At 38.5% G+C, this 17866-nt stretch overlaps 1 protein-coding gene across 1 annotated transcript; it reads left to right on the forward strand.

Annotated features, from left to right (window-relative positions):
• The first annotated feature begins 704 nt into the window (after nucleotides 1–704).
• Nucleotides 705–4688, forward strand: LOC140235989 (uncharacterized). The gene is made up of 2 exons (XM_072315975.1): nucleotides 705–3089; nucleotides 4062–4688. Exons 1-2 carry the CDS (start codon nucleotides 705–707, stop codon nucleotides 4290–4292), a joined length of 2616 nt encoding a protein of 871 aa, XP_072172076.1. The 3' UTR covers nucleotides 4293–4688.
• The last annotated feature ends 13178 nt before the right edge of the window (nucleotides 4689–17866 follow it).

Raw genomic sequence — 17866 nt, forward strand, 5'->3', positions numbered from 1 at the left:
GTAACTTCAGTATTCGTCACCATGTCGCCGATATTACAACCAACAAGGAGTTCCTAGTCAAGAGCAACGTACGGATAAGTTGAGTTTTTCACACTATTATATCTATCCATATTTCGTACAACAGAAATGGAAGTTGACAGCCTACTGCTGTGTTTGACGGTATTACAAGTGAGCAAGTATTTCATCGTCAATTTTAACAACGAAGCAGAGAATGTACACGATTACATGATCACCAAGTTTGTGCGTGGACTTACATGCAACGAAGACGCACTCGCATCTGTTGAGAACCAGCTGTTACCTCATGTGAGTTACCCGAGTTTGAGGAAATGGACCCCGCACGAAAGATGCGTTGGTGAGCATACGACTGTCCATAAAAAGGGACCTCCTAGGCTCCATCATCCTGCCGTCAAGATGAAGGCTGCTTGGCAGCAACAGTGTATACCTGCCTTTTGATTTTGAGGGCACATTGACTGAGTGATACTGTTACTGTTACACTGCACTGTCTACAGCGAGTACAGTGCAGTGTAATTTAGGCCTATGCTTGACTTGAATAGGACCATTCATTGACATTGCCTTTTTTAACCGACACGTTTGTACAACTGTAACAAAGTTAGAGCAAGTTTGGTTGGAATTGTCTCATCATTCTTGGTGAGTGATGATATTGACTTTCATCCTGTGGGGCTGTGTTTCCTGTAACGTTAATCATGTCTACAATTACTGATGCAAGAAGATATCCCAGTGGCCACTGCTGGTCCAGGAAGCCGCGACCACTACAAGCAGACAACATGAGCCCAAATTTTTCAAAGAACAATATACCACTGCTGCCCAACAACAACAGCAGGCAATGCAGGCGTGGTGATAGGGAACAGCATTTTCAACAAGACGAGACAGTTGATATAAGCCATCACTATAATAAGCAGCAGCAAAATATCAGGCCATCATACCTCCGTCTGGATAGCTGTGGCGAAAATTCATCAGCTGGTAGCGGCAGTGACGAAATGGAAGTGAGTCCTGGGCTTTCCTCCAGGGATAGAAAGTCGCCGCACTCGAGGCAGAACTCGTGGAGCCGCAGGTCAAGGCGCTCCCAACCTGAAATACGCGCATCTGAGATGCAGCAATCTAACTGTGCTAACGGATTGTTTGACAGAGTGAGGACCATGTTTTCCGAGTTTGAGAAGCCACATCACCAACGCAGTCGTACTGGGATGAATTTTGTTCGTTGGGAAGAGCATAGCGCAGACTCTAGACTCGTGGACTTAGATTCTGTTGCAGCAAAGTTTACTAATCTTTCCTGTGACATGATGAGTGGAAACCAGTGCAACACCTACCAAAATATGGATGGAGCATATCCCCCAAAGTGGATTAACAACCAGGGATATGCAAATCATCATCCCCAACAGCGAAATCCACCCCCATTTTTTCATCCATATTTTAGTGAGAATTTCAATTACCAACCCAGCCTTATCTCTGCAACGCAGAACTATAAGAGAACTTACTATCAGCCATGGAACCCCTACATGAACAGGCCAGGGCCTTTTACAGACTATTCACAAAGGGGTTTCAATAACCAACGTGATCAGCCTGTTAGGTGGCAACAACATCCACAGTTTCCACGGCAACCATGGTTGATGCCTCATGTAAGGATGATGCAAGGGCAGTACAATAGGGAGCCCAGTGTACAATTATATCCCCAAGAACGGCACAGGCAACCACACTTCCAGAAATATCAGAAGCATAGAAGGAACAGTCAAAGAGACAAACGCAAGCATTCAAAGACAGAAGCTTCACAGCGAAATAATAATTGTTCATCCTCTTCTTCAGATAATGTGCAAACGGCTCATTCTCGCAGCAGAGATCAGAGTGACTCACAGAAGCTTGAGGCAGATCAAAATGGTGGTGTCACACATACTGTGAATAGTGAACCACCTGTAGCCAGCAATTCCCCCCAGGAAGCGAAGGCGTGTGGAGAACCTGAAGATCTTAAAAGTGCAATACAAAGTGTATGTGCTGAGGTAGCATCTGTGGCTACTGAACAAACTTCTCAATGTGAACAAGTGCAAACTAGTGAGGAAAGAGAAAGTAACAGTGCTGAGACTAGAACTGTTGAGCCAAGGCCAAATGAAAGCAATGCCAGTGTACCCTCCAGTCGTCATTCCTCTATTAATCTTATTCTAGCTGACTATGAGTCGTCATCAGTTGTGCATCCCTCTGAGGATAGTGATTTTAGCGATGCAAATTCTGACCTCTCGGCAGATGAAAATGTGGATTTGTGGGACAGCTTCTGTGTGAACGATCCTTACGACCCTTTGCGAGGATGGAGTTGTACTCCAGTGTCGTCGACCCCGTCTTGTTTGAGGCAGATGACGGTTGAAAGCCACGTGGACTCTGGAACCGATGAAGGTGATGTCCTGACAGACTCCGAGGATGAGGATGATGACAGCGACAACGTGGATGGCAGTGTGGAAGCGGGCAGTGCTTCATGTCACGCGTCGGGGCTTGACCAGACTGGACCTCTAAAGCTCAGCATGCCTCAACTCCAAATAGCGTGCAAGAATTTCTCCTCTACACCAAAGCAAGCATCGGGCGCTACCTCTCCTATTCACCCTTCAGTAGCCTTCATTTTGGGATCGGCAGCCAGTTCTGACGATGAGGATGAGGATGATGAGGAGTGGGATACTCTTGACGACTCCTGCAACCTGCATGACGATCTCCTGTGGAACTCATTTCACAAAGCAAGAGATCCATACAGCCCAATGGAAGCATGGAAGCACAATGACTCCATTCTGTCTTCCACAGAGCAGTTGAAAACTAATTCCAACATCCCTACAACAGATGAACACCATAACTCTCTATGTAATTTGCTCAAAGTTGTTGCCACTGCCGAGAAAGCCAGTAGCAGCTCGCCTAACTCTGCATCTGACAAGACTCCCACATTTGAGATTCCCACAGTCTGCTTGTATTCCTCAAAGGACGACATTGACTGCCCCTCGGGAAGTCCACTGCCAGACGGAGTGGGAATGAAGCGAACAGCCAGCACCAGCTGCCTGAAGAAAGCCCAACTATCACCTCAACTGAGAGCACAGAAAAAGGTACCTTATCTTTGACAATGTAAATCACAAACCTGACTGCATAAATGTTCAATGTACATTTTTTTTTTTCATCTGTCAGCATTAAAGAGAAACAAGTACAGCTGTATTTTACCAATAAAGTTAACTAGTGAGGTGGAAAAAAATATATTTCATATGCAGATATGATGTGTATAAATGTTGAAATTCATACTCTTGCTTTAAAAAAAAAAGGAAAAACTGATATGTACTACACTCACATTCTGAAGGGTAATGTTACAATATGTAGTTTTTCAAAAGAGTATGAAAATCTCTCAAAGTCCATGTACAATGTATACTTCATTAATGCTTTCAATTCATGGGAAAGTTTTATGATGTGTTACAAAAGGTCAGAAGCTACAATCTGTGTACATGCAAGTGATTGCTCAAGAGTCTCTCTGAATGTATTGGCAATTTAAGTATTGTATGCAAACATATTGCATCAGAAGATAAGAGAGTGGGATAGAGGCAGACGGAGAAGACGGCAAAAATAGGAAGATCTTGCAAAGGTGAATATGCAGTATATTACCAGTATGTCAGTGTGATCATATTTTACTTTTATTCCTTGACATGTGTGTATTAGGTCCTGTACACTCCAAAGTATGTTGTAGAATGAGTCACTGTCTGATTGCATAAGGGTGATGAGAGCAGAATTTAGCTAGGTAACCAGAGTACATTGTACCTGTTTATGAGCTGAAAATGCTGTTTCTTTGTACAGCGTTTAAGGTTTTTGGTACGCCATTGTTCAGAGGCTACTGGTGGATCCATTGACAATTATAGATTTGATTAGAGTTTCCTTTGTGTATTTCTTATGGGTGACATGACAAGGGTACGGTAGTTTAAAGACTTTAAGCCTTCACTCTCCTTATCATGCTGTCGGTAAAATAAAATTTCATTTCTTAGTTACTGATTATCTGATTTATTTCCCCCGTTGTAACTGTTGCCTTGTAAATGTAGGTCCGCTTCTGTGCTGATTCGTCCTTCATCGTACTGGTTGAGAAGGACTCCCCTCCCGCTCAGGCCTCGGACTCTGATCCCCCTGACTGGCAGACCTGCGCCAGGGACCGAATGCGGTTCCAATCCCGTATTGCCGAGGTTGCTCAAGTTCTGGATCCAGTGCTTGCGCCAGCTCACCGAATGCAGGTGTACCCGTCCCGCTTTCCACCAAATGAAGTGTCCCAAACATGAGAATGGGTAAAGGGTGTCTGCATCCTGCCTAAAACTCTTCCTGTAGACCAGTAATAAGTGCCTCACTGTACATGTATGAACTTTGAATCTATGCTACCCTATAAATGAATATTCAGTTACTAATCAGGGGATGAAGCTGTGTTAAAAAGCATGTCCTTCATATCTGTATGCTGCATGTGTTATTTAAAAAAGATATTTAGTTGTGGACATTGCCAGTTTTCTGAACCTCTGCATACCTACAAATGAACCACAGCATGTAACATTTCACATTATCAGTGTTTGCATATGTTTGTTTGCTTGCTTTGCAAATTATCTAATGCTATTTAAAATCTATGAGAGGGGCTTGCCTAAGAATTACATCTCTATTTTTTAATTTCAAATACAATACCAGAATTAATGTATGCATGAAAATCTTTGTGCAACATTGGACATAAAAAAAGAAGAAGAAAATCACTGATACTGTGACCATGATGTCCATTGTATGATGAGTCTTAGTACCTGCTAAGGCTTGATCTTTTTTTTCCCCTTGTTTCTTTGTGCTCCAGCATCCATTTTAGCTTGTTAGATCACAATACCAGAGCTCTGAAGTCCCTTTATCCCGGGGGCTATCTGAAAACTTAAGTATGTCTTCATGTCCTGACAATCAAATAATGAAGTCTCTGTGATTTTGAAATTATTTTTGCCCAGTGAGATACATGTATTTGTAGCACACAATGACCTGCCTGTTTACTGTTTAGGACCTCCCTGATTTTGTTGTTGTTGTTGTTGTTGTTGATATGACATTGTTGGCAGCCTGTAACGTACATGCATACATTTTCACCAAGGTACAATGTATTCAGAATTCACCGTACCCTTCATTGCAAGGACAGTCTGCCTAAAAGCTTTTCTAAATCTTCCTTGAAGCTCAGTTAACCATGAATACATAACATTCCAAGCTGTATTCTCGCTGTTTTGAGGGAAGGTGTCATTGAATATTGTCTTGAATTGGTGGTTTGTCATATGAAAGGAGAAAAGTTTGCCATACTTGCAAGTTTCTTAAGAAAGTACAAGTCCAACACCTACATTGTGAGTGAGCTGTGTAACACTGCAAAGGTGATATACCACATTTGAAATTATCCAATTTTGCCATCAGGGACATTGTACATTTATTGATTTTAGATGCTGTACTTGTGACAGCTGGGTAAATATTTAATGCCATCATTGAATAAAGTACTTTATCAGAGATAAGGTTACACTGGCTGTGTTCAGTCAAAAAGCACACAGAGTGTCAAATAAGTATAACTCAAGCATAAAATTTGTACTACAAAATCAATGCAAGTCGATGTCGTTCAGAAAATGGAGTACGTGTACACTTACAAGTTGTACATGTACATGCAACGAGTGTTATCATCCTCAACTCTCGACCACGTACTGTAAAAATGGATATTTTCGCACATCCAATTTTTTGTGCTTGGCTGGGCAAGGAGAGTTTCGCGTGTTTTTAATTCCATGGAATCAAGACATCACGCACAGGAACATATGGCGAGCAAAAATATTTGTGTGCTTTTATTTTCGCGCTAGTTTCTGGTTGCGCGAAATGCGCGAAAATTTCAACACCACGAAAATGTCCACTTTTACAGTATTTCATATTAGTTTCTCACAGATACCTGGTATGTACTGGTATGTTGTTAGCTCTGAATAGTTACTTCCAATGTTACCCATTCTTAGATACTTATTTACATCCCTCCTCATTTTGAGAATGACTTTGATATGACTGACTCGTGCTTTAGAGCAAAAAGTCTCAAAAGTACTGAACATGTTTTAATTCTGGTACATGTAGGTTAGATGAAGGATCCACAAGAAAGCCTGCAGAAAGTAAACTAGCATGTACCCCTGTCAAACTAGTATGCTCCAGTTTAGTCTCATTTCCATATCTGGTTTTACCATTTATGACTTCTGAGTGCAGAAATTCCAGGTAAAGCTATAGGGCAGGGTGTGTATGCATACACTTCCCTTCCAGTCAGGTTCATGCTGAGGAAAATGCAGATGTGTCAAAGTTCAAAATCTCTGCAAAGGAATCTGTTCGAGTTGAACCAGATTTTGTACCTGGACAAACAGTCTTGTATTTGACATTGATGCTGTGTTTGACTTTTATGCTATTGGCATTGCAAAAGAAACGTGACTCAGCAGAAGATGTTCTGGTTCTATTTCTTCCCGCTTAGAGATTCTGTAGGTGACTTTGGCGTGACAGTACGCTGTCAGGTACAGCTTTGCTGCTGTACAGTTGTTTACAAAATATCAGTCAGGATATTTCAGATATACTTGGCTGTTTGTACTGGAGTAGTAAAACATAACCACACACACTCACACAAAACAGATATGAAAGGGAAAGGAGGCATATCTGGGTTGTGTACAGGAGAATTTACTCCAAGGTGAAATTTTCTATGCATGAGTGCATGGACATAAAGATTAGTGAAAGCTTCAGCATTAGGTGAAGAGAGGTACATGTACATGCAAATTGTATGACCAGTGATGAGTCATGGGGTTAGCTCCCTAAGGTCACAAACTTGGTCACATGACTGCAGCATGACATGTGCAATACACTTGTATTTTAACAAACAAACAAAAAAAGGGGGAAGCATCTAGTATTACATGTTCTCAAATATGACAATATTGTGCTTGTGCTGCACATGCATTTTGTTATTGATATCTTCTGTACTTCAATCCTCTCTCCCAAGCAGGAAAATTTCAAATCATTCTTACAAATTTATGATGAAATTGATAAGTCATTTTATTTTTATTTTTTTTTTGTACTGACATTGAAATGTCCAGAACATAATTTCTGTACAGAGGACATCACAGCCCTCACATTCAAGTAGCTACTGTATCATTTCTTCATTTGACTTTATATTAGATTCTTTTAACTTCATATGAGGTTACAATTGTACTTACTTTGAAGATGCCCAATTTTCTTTTAAATGTAGTGTGCACTGCCCCTTTCTTGCTTAAACATTCATGTGTATACCTGCCGTTGTGTTTTTAAAGAGGAATTCTCCCGTAATATCAGCCAGGTTTAATCTTGATGTCTGTCAGTGCTGATGTCTCTGTTGTTGTAACTCCAATGAGTAGGGGTTACAACATGACCAATTTGCTGGCAGTGGAATACACGTACAGTGTATTGTACCTGCAATATTTCAGAGTTTGCATGCACCATTAGTGTGGTTGCTGATACTTTGTACAAAGTATTTGCTTTAGAGACTCTGTGTACACACACTTCTCTGATACTCACAAGATTACTTGTGCAATTTCAGTTATCATTGTGCAGAGTACCAGTAACTGGAAATCTGATGCAATACATGTAGTAACCTGTTATAGCTCCAGCTTACTGATCCCGGAATGGCAGAGAGTCAACCTTGGCTTCTGCCCTTGTGTTAACTGGCAGGATGCCTGCATAAATATGTAGCTGGAGGGAAAATGTGGGACCTTTCAATCCCCTGAGAAAAACAATGGTACATATATAATGGATCGATGCTGGCTTCTGGGAGTGTTAGTTCCAATTGTGTGTTAGCCTAATAAAGAGGCACCACCATTGTACCTTAACTTTATCTGACCTTTGTATTCACACAGAAATGTGAGACTCTGTCAAAAATTTGTACTGGGTAATCAAAATGATTACTAAGGTAACTGTTTATTCATGTACACACAAATGAGCATTGTTACAGGGTTTGAAATGAGCATGAAATGAGTATGAAATGAAATCAAAATTTCTGTTGTTATATTGAGCTCTAATGACGCAAGGCAAATATTAGACATACATAGCAAATGCAGGTTCTCAGATTGTCTTTCTTACTTGTCCACTTGTGTAACATTGTTTCAGTGCATTGAAATTTGTCATCTGTGGCTAAAATTTATTTCAATCATGCATTACTGAAATTAAGTCAATGTTATAGGGTAACCAGCTAGTCAAATTATGCCTTCATGAAGTCATGGGATAGTTATGCAACAAAAATCATCATCCTAACTTTAATAAATTGGCAACTCAGAATCGTCTTACTGCCTTTACTTGGAGGAAGATAAGATAGAACCAGTCAAGTTCATTCAACCTCTGCTGAATCAGACCAAAAGAATGAAAAATAAAAAAGGATTGCCAATTTGAAAGAAGAACATTAAGTTTAATCTTTAATGTTCCCAGTTTAAATATTGGGTAAAAAAAATGATGCAACCGAAATAATCAGTATTATATGACCAAAATGGAGCATAAAAGAAGTTAGTTCCACCATATGAAAAGCTAGTACACTGATGCATTACAGAAATTCTAATGGACGAATGCACCCTTAAACCACAGACATTGTGGACTGGTTTTGTTTTGTTTTTTGTTTGTTACTAGATGGGGTCATGGAAAAGGCGCTGCTGGTGAAATTAAGATTTTAATGATTGACTAAGCATAAACAGCTGCAGCGCAGTGAGGCTGTGAGTGACATTGACATAATATTATGTTTCCATAGCCTAGTATTAAGTACAATATACGGTACATGTTTATATCGTGCTGGGTGTTATGTACATTAAGTCTCAATCTCAAGGAAACATGGTGATTAGGATTGACTGCATGGTAATCTCTTCATGTATGAACTCTGCATGGAAGTTTTGCCCATTGTGTGCACAGTCCCTCACACACACTTTGCAGATAAAGGCACGTAGTAGTCGAGGAGTCATACAGGTATCATGATCTTCTGCCAAACTTCATCTCTACATATTATGTGTTACATAGCATGTCAAGAAAAAAATGTTTGCTCTGAATTTCATGACAACTTTTCTATAAAAAGTCTAAAAGTATTCATTTGATGTTTTAAACACTTTCCCCTTCAAGTTCAAATGTCTTCCAGCCATGCATAGTCCAAATCATTAGTCAAAGTTCAGGTATATTGACTTTGTTGAGGTGATTTTCTCTGTAAGTGTATGTTCATTCCATGAGTTGCCATTGTAAGCTCTGAAGAGGTGGATTTTTTTAGACTCCTAACAACATGCATTTTGTAAATTGAAGTTATCGTCTGTAATACTTTTTCTGCATCACTGTTTGTTTAGTTCAGGAAAACTGGGTATCTGTGCAAGCCTTTATAGCTTGAATGCATATGACATTATTTTAGTAGTGCCTACAACGTTTTCTGTGATTTTTGTCTTTAACCATGGTATACAATGAACTAATATTTACCTAGGGGTAGATTACAGGTGCAGGTATTGTGTTAACTTTCTGCTGTGTATCTTCTTTTTTGTGGGGAAAGTTGTATCATAATTTATGTGTATGAAGTTTTTCTCGAATCGAACTGGAAATATTTTATATGATATGTGACTTGTATAAGAAACATAATTTGCTTTGAAACCCCTGAAGATTCAAGTACAATTTGTTAATACATCACACTGGTCTTCAGATGTCTTGTCATTGTAGATAAAGAGTTATGTACAATACAATGTAGTTGTAATGAGTGATACGTACACATTGTACAGTGTATGCGAGCTGAGTGTGAATACAATAATGTACTGCAAGTGATGTGAGTGTAGAATGTGCCTTGTGTATTTGTGTGTGTTTGTGTGTGTTCGTGTGTGTATGTGTGTGTGTGTGTGTGTGTGTGTTCATTGCTCTTATGTACACACAATTTGACTACATAGACAAAAGTAGGATAATGTTGGTACAAATTAATGTAGGTCTGCAAATAACTTGACATTTTTGGACTACATTTTCTGCATGCAGGCGTAAACTGGTAAGAATTCAGGATGAGTATGGGTTATCGATAACAAATGTAACATATAGTCTAGACTGCAAGAAAAAAAAAAAATCAATCTGTGGACCAGCATGCTTGTGCTATGTAGGGGGCCTACATACAGGCCCCCTACATAGCACATAAGTGTCTGTATCACTTAAAGCAAGGATTTTTGATTCACATCTCTACAAACTGTTAACCAAGAGGGGGGGGGGATCTGTATTCTGCTGTTACTTGTCTATTCTCAGTTCTGATATTTTTAAAATTCCTCACATAAAGAGGAAAAAAAGTAAACAATATTATGCTTTAAATGAGAGGATGCAGAAATGTCGGAACACATCCATATTAAGTGAAATTTGCGGAAAATCGAAAAGCCTTTTTTTTTCAGGAAAAGTACACACATTTTGACATTCCGTCCACTTAGTATTGACATCTTTCGTGGGTAATATAAATTCCCCTTCCTTCTGAAAGAGTTGAGCCAAGTGCTTTAGGGGAAAAAATGAAGATACACCACAATACAATTTTTTTATATATGTTAAATTCTTTAGATCTTTGTCCGCCTGTGACATCACAAATTGTAGTCTTCGTGATATCCAGCAAGGCCGCACCGAAACTTGAAAAATTAAAACGCGAATTGTCTAATTATCCCCACACTTATTTGTTCGACTATTTCCTCATGTTCATTCAATCCATGAATTGTAATTTGGGTTCATTCCATGTTTGTGGAATTGAGATGATCTCCAAAATCAATTTTATTTGCCTTCATATATTATGTAGTTTTCTTGGCTTGTTTCACTGATGTTCATAGAAATAGGCCAGGATACGTGCGCGCGAAAATCACAAATTGGCAGGTGCAAATAAAAGTACAGGTGTATTGTGCTTTGATATTCATTACAATACAGCCAGCAATGGTATTCTTATTAAGCTGACCAGTGAACAGTAGACATTTACAGGGAAAATGAGAGATAGATAAAACAAGTTGCGCATACTATACACTTTAATATACAATTTTATAGAGGCCGTACTTCCGAATGAGAATGGACTTTTAGGCGGTAGTATACATTGTAGGAACCCCACTACAGCTCATGCAATTCTTGCTTTTGAAATGAACCCTGATATGAATATTTGGTCGTATCTTATGGAATATTCCTGGATTCTTAAGCCTTTTCCTCCTAGAGAGAGAGAGGGAGAGAACAATGGAGAAGGGGGGTTAAGCCTGCTAAGGATTCCATATCAGAGTTATACCATGTAGTAGACTGCCTACCGGTGGTTAGTTTGTGTTGAATTTCTTCTTTAAAAAAACAAACAAACAAACAAAACAAAACAAAAACTGTCGTCTGTTCATGACAAAGTCCCTCTTTCGTTTGTCTTCGTTTTCGTGTCTTTTCGTGTTTCAGCTTCATTCGCATTTCTTCAGTTTAACTCTCTCCCCCTCTTTCTTCTTTTTCTTTTTTATGGGGGGGGGGGGGGAGCATCAGAGATGAACCCCGAACCCCGAGCACTCCAATTGTGTTGTCTTCATCCCATTTCAGTTCGTTTTTTCTAGTTTGCTTTGACCATAATTAAGATTGATGCCGAAAAAGACAAAAATTGAATAATGAATCGTACCGGTATACACCAAGGCGATGTTCGATGAGATTGAATTCACGAAATCATATGCGTTCCTATTGTGGACTATTCCTTTGGTTTACTTCTCTTTTTTAGCACCTTACCACGATCAGAATTTTTTTATGCCTCCGCCACGAAGTGGTGCCGGAGGCATTATGTTTTCGGGTTGTCCGTCCGTCCGTCCGTCCGTCCGTCCGTCCTTCCGTCCGTCCGTCCGTCCGTCCTTCCGTCCGTCCGTCCGTCCTTCGGTCCGTCCGTAATGAATTTTGTGGACAAGGTAACTATCAAAACCTGTTGAGGTATCCTAATGAAACTTGGCATGTATGTGTATTAGGGGGTGAAGTTGTGCCTATCAACTTTTGGGTGCACATGCTCAAGGTCAAAGGTCAAAAGGTCAAGGTCAAATACATAAAATTTCACTATTTCCACCATATCTATTTAATGCCTGAAGATATTTTCTTGAAACTTAGTGTATATATGTATTACCCAATTAAGATTCTCTGGTGAAAGTTTGGGTCATGAGGTCAAAGGTCAAAGGTCAAAAGGTCAGGGTCAAATACATAAAATTTCACTATTTCCACCATATCTATTGAATGCCTGAAGATATTTTCTTGAAACTTAGTGTATACATGTATTACCCAATTAAGATTCTCAGGTGAAAGTTTGGGTCATGAGGTCAAAGGTCAAAGGTCAAAAGGTCAAGTAAAGATATTAAAACTTCTTTTTTTTCTCTCCATACCTTGGAAAATTGTTCAAGGTATCTTCATGGAACATAGTATATACATATACTGTACTGGAAGTGATTATCTAGAAAATGTAGGGTTCATGGGGTCAAAGGTCAGGGGTCAAAGGTCAAGTGCAACACTTCAAAATTTTACTATTTCCCTCCTATCATGCAATGCCAGCAGGGTTATTTTTTTTTTTTACACTCGGTGTATGCATACATGTGTAACCTAATAGAAATTCTCTGGAAAGTTTTTTTTTTTCTTCTTCTTTTTTTGCCTCAAAGGTCAAAGATCAAGTGAAAGTGCTGAACTAACTTTTTCCTCCATATCTCGGAAGTGGCTCAAGTTATCTTGAAACTTAGTACATATTATGCATGTTCTACCTGAAAGTGATTATCTTATGAATTTTAGGGTCAAGGGCCAGATGAAAATGGTAACAATTTACTATTCAATTCAGAAATTGCACTTTTTCTCCACACCTGTACCTTGAAAATTACTCAATGCCTAAATGTATGAATGGGTCACTAGATACATGCTCTCCTATTCATCCAATTAAACCTAGGTCAAGGAAGGTGAACATTCAACACATTTATGACAAACTTGTCATTTCAATATTTTGCCAATTTTGTGAAAATGTAATCACACATTGTCCACATGTACTATCTAGACCTATTGGGAAAATCATGCATTATGGCGGAGGCATACCAGTCGCCAAAGCGACATTTCTAGTTTTTTTCTAATTGTTTCAAGAGTTGCAGTTCGTTATTCAGAAGGTCAATCCGAAAATGAAATAAGGTTCGTAATTCCGGAGGTTCGATAGTGCGCACCTTCTTTCATTTTCGGATATTTCATCTCGGTCTCTCGAACCTTCGAAATAACTAACCTGTATCATTTTCGATTCCACAAATTTTCGGAATAACGAATTTTATTTCAGTTTCGGTCTTACGAACCTCCGGAGTAACGAACCCTGGGAATACCGCAAGCTAATATTTGGATTAACGAACCCAATTTCATTCTCGGATTAACAAACCTTCGGAATATAACGAAAATAATCAGTATCGGGGATCTGTTCATATACCGAAGTGCTTCTTGGTTGGCTTCACCAGAAGTGAGAAGTGACAGCGAAAGACAACAGAAGCTATAGATTTGTGCAGAAAAATAATAATGTGAAATACATCAATGATAATAATGATGATAATGATGATGATGATAATAATAATAACAATAACAATAATGATAACCATTATCATGATACAATCGCGAAAATATGACAATGAAACACATTTCGGTTGAAAAACAAGTACGATAGAAACAGAGCTTTCACCCAAGGACAAGCAGCTTGGCTACCTATCTCTGTACCACAGTTCAATACTGCTATCGCTGCAAAAGGAAAGAAGTGACACATTATCCAAATCTGGATTATTCATGATCGGTTTTAGTGGACTTCAGAGCATAATCTACAATGATGCCATGTTTTGAGCAGAGTTTCTCATCTTGCTCAAGATACACCAAATCAAGACGTATTAACAGTGCACCGGTATCAGTTAAAATTGGATACATTTTGCTTAGTCACTTGCTTCCTTTTGCAATGAGAGAGTCGAAAGTCTATCCTAAAATTATGTGGTTAGACTAAGAGGCGAGACGTCCAAAGGCTGAACCAATACACACCCTCTTCGTCATTACACATTGTTTATTCCTGGTCTCCAATCGATAGTATCGCCCAATGAAAGCCATCGATCGATAACGGGGCCAAAGAAATTTGTTGCACCCCCGAGTTACGAAGGAAATACACTGTGTATATCACCACAACTAAGGGACGGCACCTCTCCATAAATCCTGAGGCGCCGTTATATTGCAAGTTCAGCCGGTGAACTTCGAACAGAGCGCAATCTGTTATCGAGTGAACAAACAGGGAGCAATATTCAACTGTAGGAAGCAAGACGCTATCATCCAAGATTAGATTAATTTCGTCAGTTATCAGCAGACGGCAAGATGTCAGGACGATATTGGGACACCTACGGGTGAGTTATTGTATGCACATAATGTGTTCTAAACCTATTCAAACTCTCGAAGACTACAAGAAAGTGTCATCATGGCAGTGTGGACTTCTAGACGAAAGCCGAGTTAAAACTTTATCACCAGAACGTAGGGAAATACTTTGAAAGAAACTTAAAAGAAAACAGGACCTGCGAATTCATCATGGGGACAGGAGAAAATGTTTTTGGGCCTTTAGTTTGTGGCTTCATGTCCAAAAGTGTTTGTAACTATATCTAAGTTAATGCCGTGCCAAAGAGGATTATGAAAACACTGATGAGTGGCTTGCAAAATATCAGATGAAAATGTCACAACCGTTCACTAAAACGTTAAAAAGGAAATAAGGCTAATGCCAGCGTTTCAAAAAGTTGATACAGCAAAATGTGTTTAAAACATGAATGAAATCATCACCTGCATCCTGCAATGCGCTTTGGCTTGAGTATATATCCCATTGACCTTTTCCAGAAATGGCTTTTGCTTTAACCCATTTAGAGTTCGAGAAGATTTTTCATGCAGAAATTTTCATCTTATTATCAATAAATTGGCCCCTTTGAATTTCACTGCATCTTTAATTGAGAAAGATTAGATGGAAGTCATGGAAGTGGTGGAATTCGTTAATTTTACACGAAATCAGAGAGAGATTTAAAAAGATTAACCAATGTTATGAAGAGAAAATTCATCTCCTAAAATATGTCACCAAAAGACCAATCATAACTCTAGCGATATTTTATAGACTTTTGGAAATCTATAACCGAAGCAATAATAATGTTTGAACGAAAAGGGGCTCAAATGAGAACACAATTTATAGTCATGTGTACGCTACATACCGTATATAATGAAACACTAACGATGGCACATCGAATTAATTTTAATGCAATGAAAAGCGATACGACACTAAACCTGAGAAATGTGGTATTTAGAAGTTGGGTGGCTGCTCTATAATATGTGCAATTCTACATCATGTTCGAGTTTGCCCGTGATAAAGAGAGTAAAATTTGGTAAACAGAGCGACAGAATTTCTTCCAAATCACACTTAAATCAAGAAAGATATGGAATTTTGATATCATTATAGTTTAGCTGTTTTTACGGATTACACGTAAACCTTGGGGTGATGCGGTCATCACCTCACATCTTTTCCGTCTGATTTGCATACAAAATATTGGCCCATCAATGCCCATTGTGAATATACATGTAGATGTGTTTGGTCCAGTGATTTAGCATCTTAAACTTCTTTTCCCGTAAATTCATCGTTATGACGATTATCAATTGTGGCTTGTAGAAGATCACAAGAATTTGATGCAATGGACAAAATACATTATGCTATTCCTTTTTGACTGCATACTTATTATCAAAAAAAAAAATGATAAGGGAGTGTAGATTTTTGAGCTAACATCATAATCTCTCCCAATATAAGTACGAGGTTGTCACTCATAATATCACTGATTTTGAAAAACACTAAAAACTCTAAAATACTATATGACTTTCTAATTTTAGGTCCAATTTTGACGAAACCACTATATTTCTGTTCAGTTGACTTTACTGTATACAAGTTGCGCATAGCTTTCCCCCACTTCATTCTGGTTCTTTGCATTAAAAATGTGACAAACCCTTTTGATTTATCACCACATTCACGACCATATTGTAAATGCCTTCCAATGCAAGATTAGTAAATGCGTTAAGATATAGAACATCTAAAGGCAAGAAATACATAATACTTGCTGCCAGACTCACAGACCTAAACAGAAAAACAGGAAGTCGAATTTGATATGAGCTTCTTCCTTTCTTTTTATGTTTTGTTTTTTAAAGAAAATTACCGATATCATCAGTAGCTTAATTTGATAGTCTCCTTTAGTTTTCAAGTTCTCTTTTCAATGTGACGATATTTGTGTTTTCTGGGTGTATTATTCACGTGCGTTTACGTGTAATTTTGTAAAATCATTTTGTGATTCGTTTTTGTTTCGTCAAAGAACATTACCCAAGCATGTATTTGCTAATTTTTATCATAGCAGAAATAAATTTTGATCAAAATCATATCAATTCAAATACACGCTTTAATCGAATCTTCGCGAATAACTAAAATTGCGAGAAATTGACAAAGCATGCGAGGTGCAAGTACAGTGCGCGAAGAAGTGAGTATCTTATACGTCCACGAAGAAGAATTGTTGTAAATGCATGTGAATGAGTAAGTCGTATATAGTTGTACGAACTATCACCGTGGTCATCAGGGTCAGTACGAACTTTTACCGTGGTCATTAATATGGTCAGTCTTGTCCATCAGTTAAAGATATCAGTTTTTCATCATCACAAAATGTATCGTCACAAACCGTTTCGTTCACATAATATCCATAATCTTATTCAAATCCTCCTTATTAATCTGCATCCAAATTGACGTTTGTTCTTTTTTTAATGATGAAAAGTTTGCGCGCTAACAGCACTTTTGGGTAGATTTTCATCACTTACATTTGCGAAAACTCCTGAAAATATTTACTGTCACCGCATGGTCGGATGGTATATACTCTCCATCCTTATTTCGAAACCCTTCAGTGTTACACTGTGTCTTGTAAATCATGATTACAGATTACAGGGTCTTCAGTCTTTCAGCGCTGTTCAATTTAGAGAACTCTGTCATTATGGGCCACATCTCAACAATGTCAGGTATCATAGGTCCTAACCAAGTGACATTCTCATGGGTTAAGAATAAAAGTAGAGGAGGGGAAGGGAACGATTTGTCCAAGGATGTTCAAGGGCATTGATCTCTATATGACAAAGAGATCGGTTGGCCCGGGTAGTATTTAAACCAAACATGTCTAGTTATAATTTATGGAGTGTAATACAGGGATAGTGCCTACACGTACACTTTATATACCATATATGAATTGACAATATAAATCGTAAAATCGCGTTCTTTTGAAATTAACTATAGCATCGTAAGCTCAGGACATTTGTAGGAAATGCGAGGGAGGGCTAAAAACAAGTAAAAAACAAACAAACAACATGACTGTGAAATCTAATGAGAAAATTATGAGAGGATTAAAATAGACGACTTTGGGGGGAAGATTCGAGGTAAACATGAGTATGATCCTTACGGCATATGACGTTGTTAAGAAGTTCTGAAGAAGTGCAGTTAATCAGTTTCATTATTCTTCTTTATTTTTTCTTTCGATGCAGATTCCGGTGAAATGTCTCTTGCACCAAGAGAGATGACATGATAGTGAGAAAGCAGTCTGGCTTTCAGCTGTACTCAATATAGTAAGTAAAGTTTACTCATTTATCCCCGTTTCCTATAGATGGATAATTTGTGTGAAAGTATAATAGTTATATTTATCAAATTTCGAAATAGCAGGTCCCGAGCGCTTTATTTTGATTGTTTGAACGACTCCCGTATGTATGATTATGACAAAGCAAAACAGTGCTGTATACATATCACAAGTATAATGTGCCTAGATCTTTTTCAATAAATGCTGTTCATGTT

The sequence above is a fragment of the Diadema setosum genome, chromosome 12, assembly GCF_964275005.1.
Source record: "Diadema setosum chromosome 12, eeDiaSeto1, whole genome shotgun sequence".
NCBI lineage: Eukaryota > Metazoa > Echinodermata > Echinoidea > Diadematoida > Diadematidae > Diadema > Diadema setosum.

What these genes read in the sequence shown, in the direction of transcription:
- LOC140235989 (XM_072315975.1), top strand. Translation starts at nt 705, where the DNA reads ATGTCTACAATTACTGATGCAAGAAGATATCCCAGTGGCCACTGCTGG. An exon ending in AACTGAGAGCACAGAAAAAG is followed by an intron (nt 3,090 to 4,061) that starts GTACCTTATCTT and finishes TTGTAAATGTAG; the next exon opens with GTCCGCTTCTGTGCTGATTC.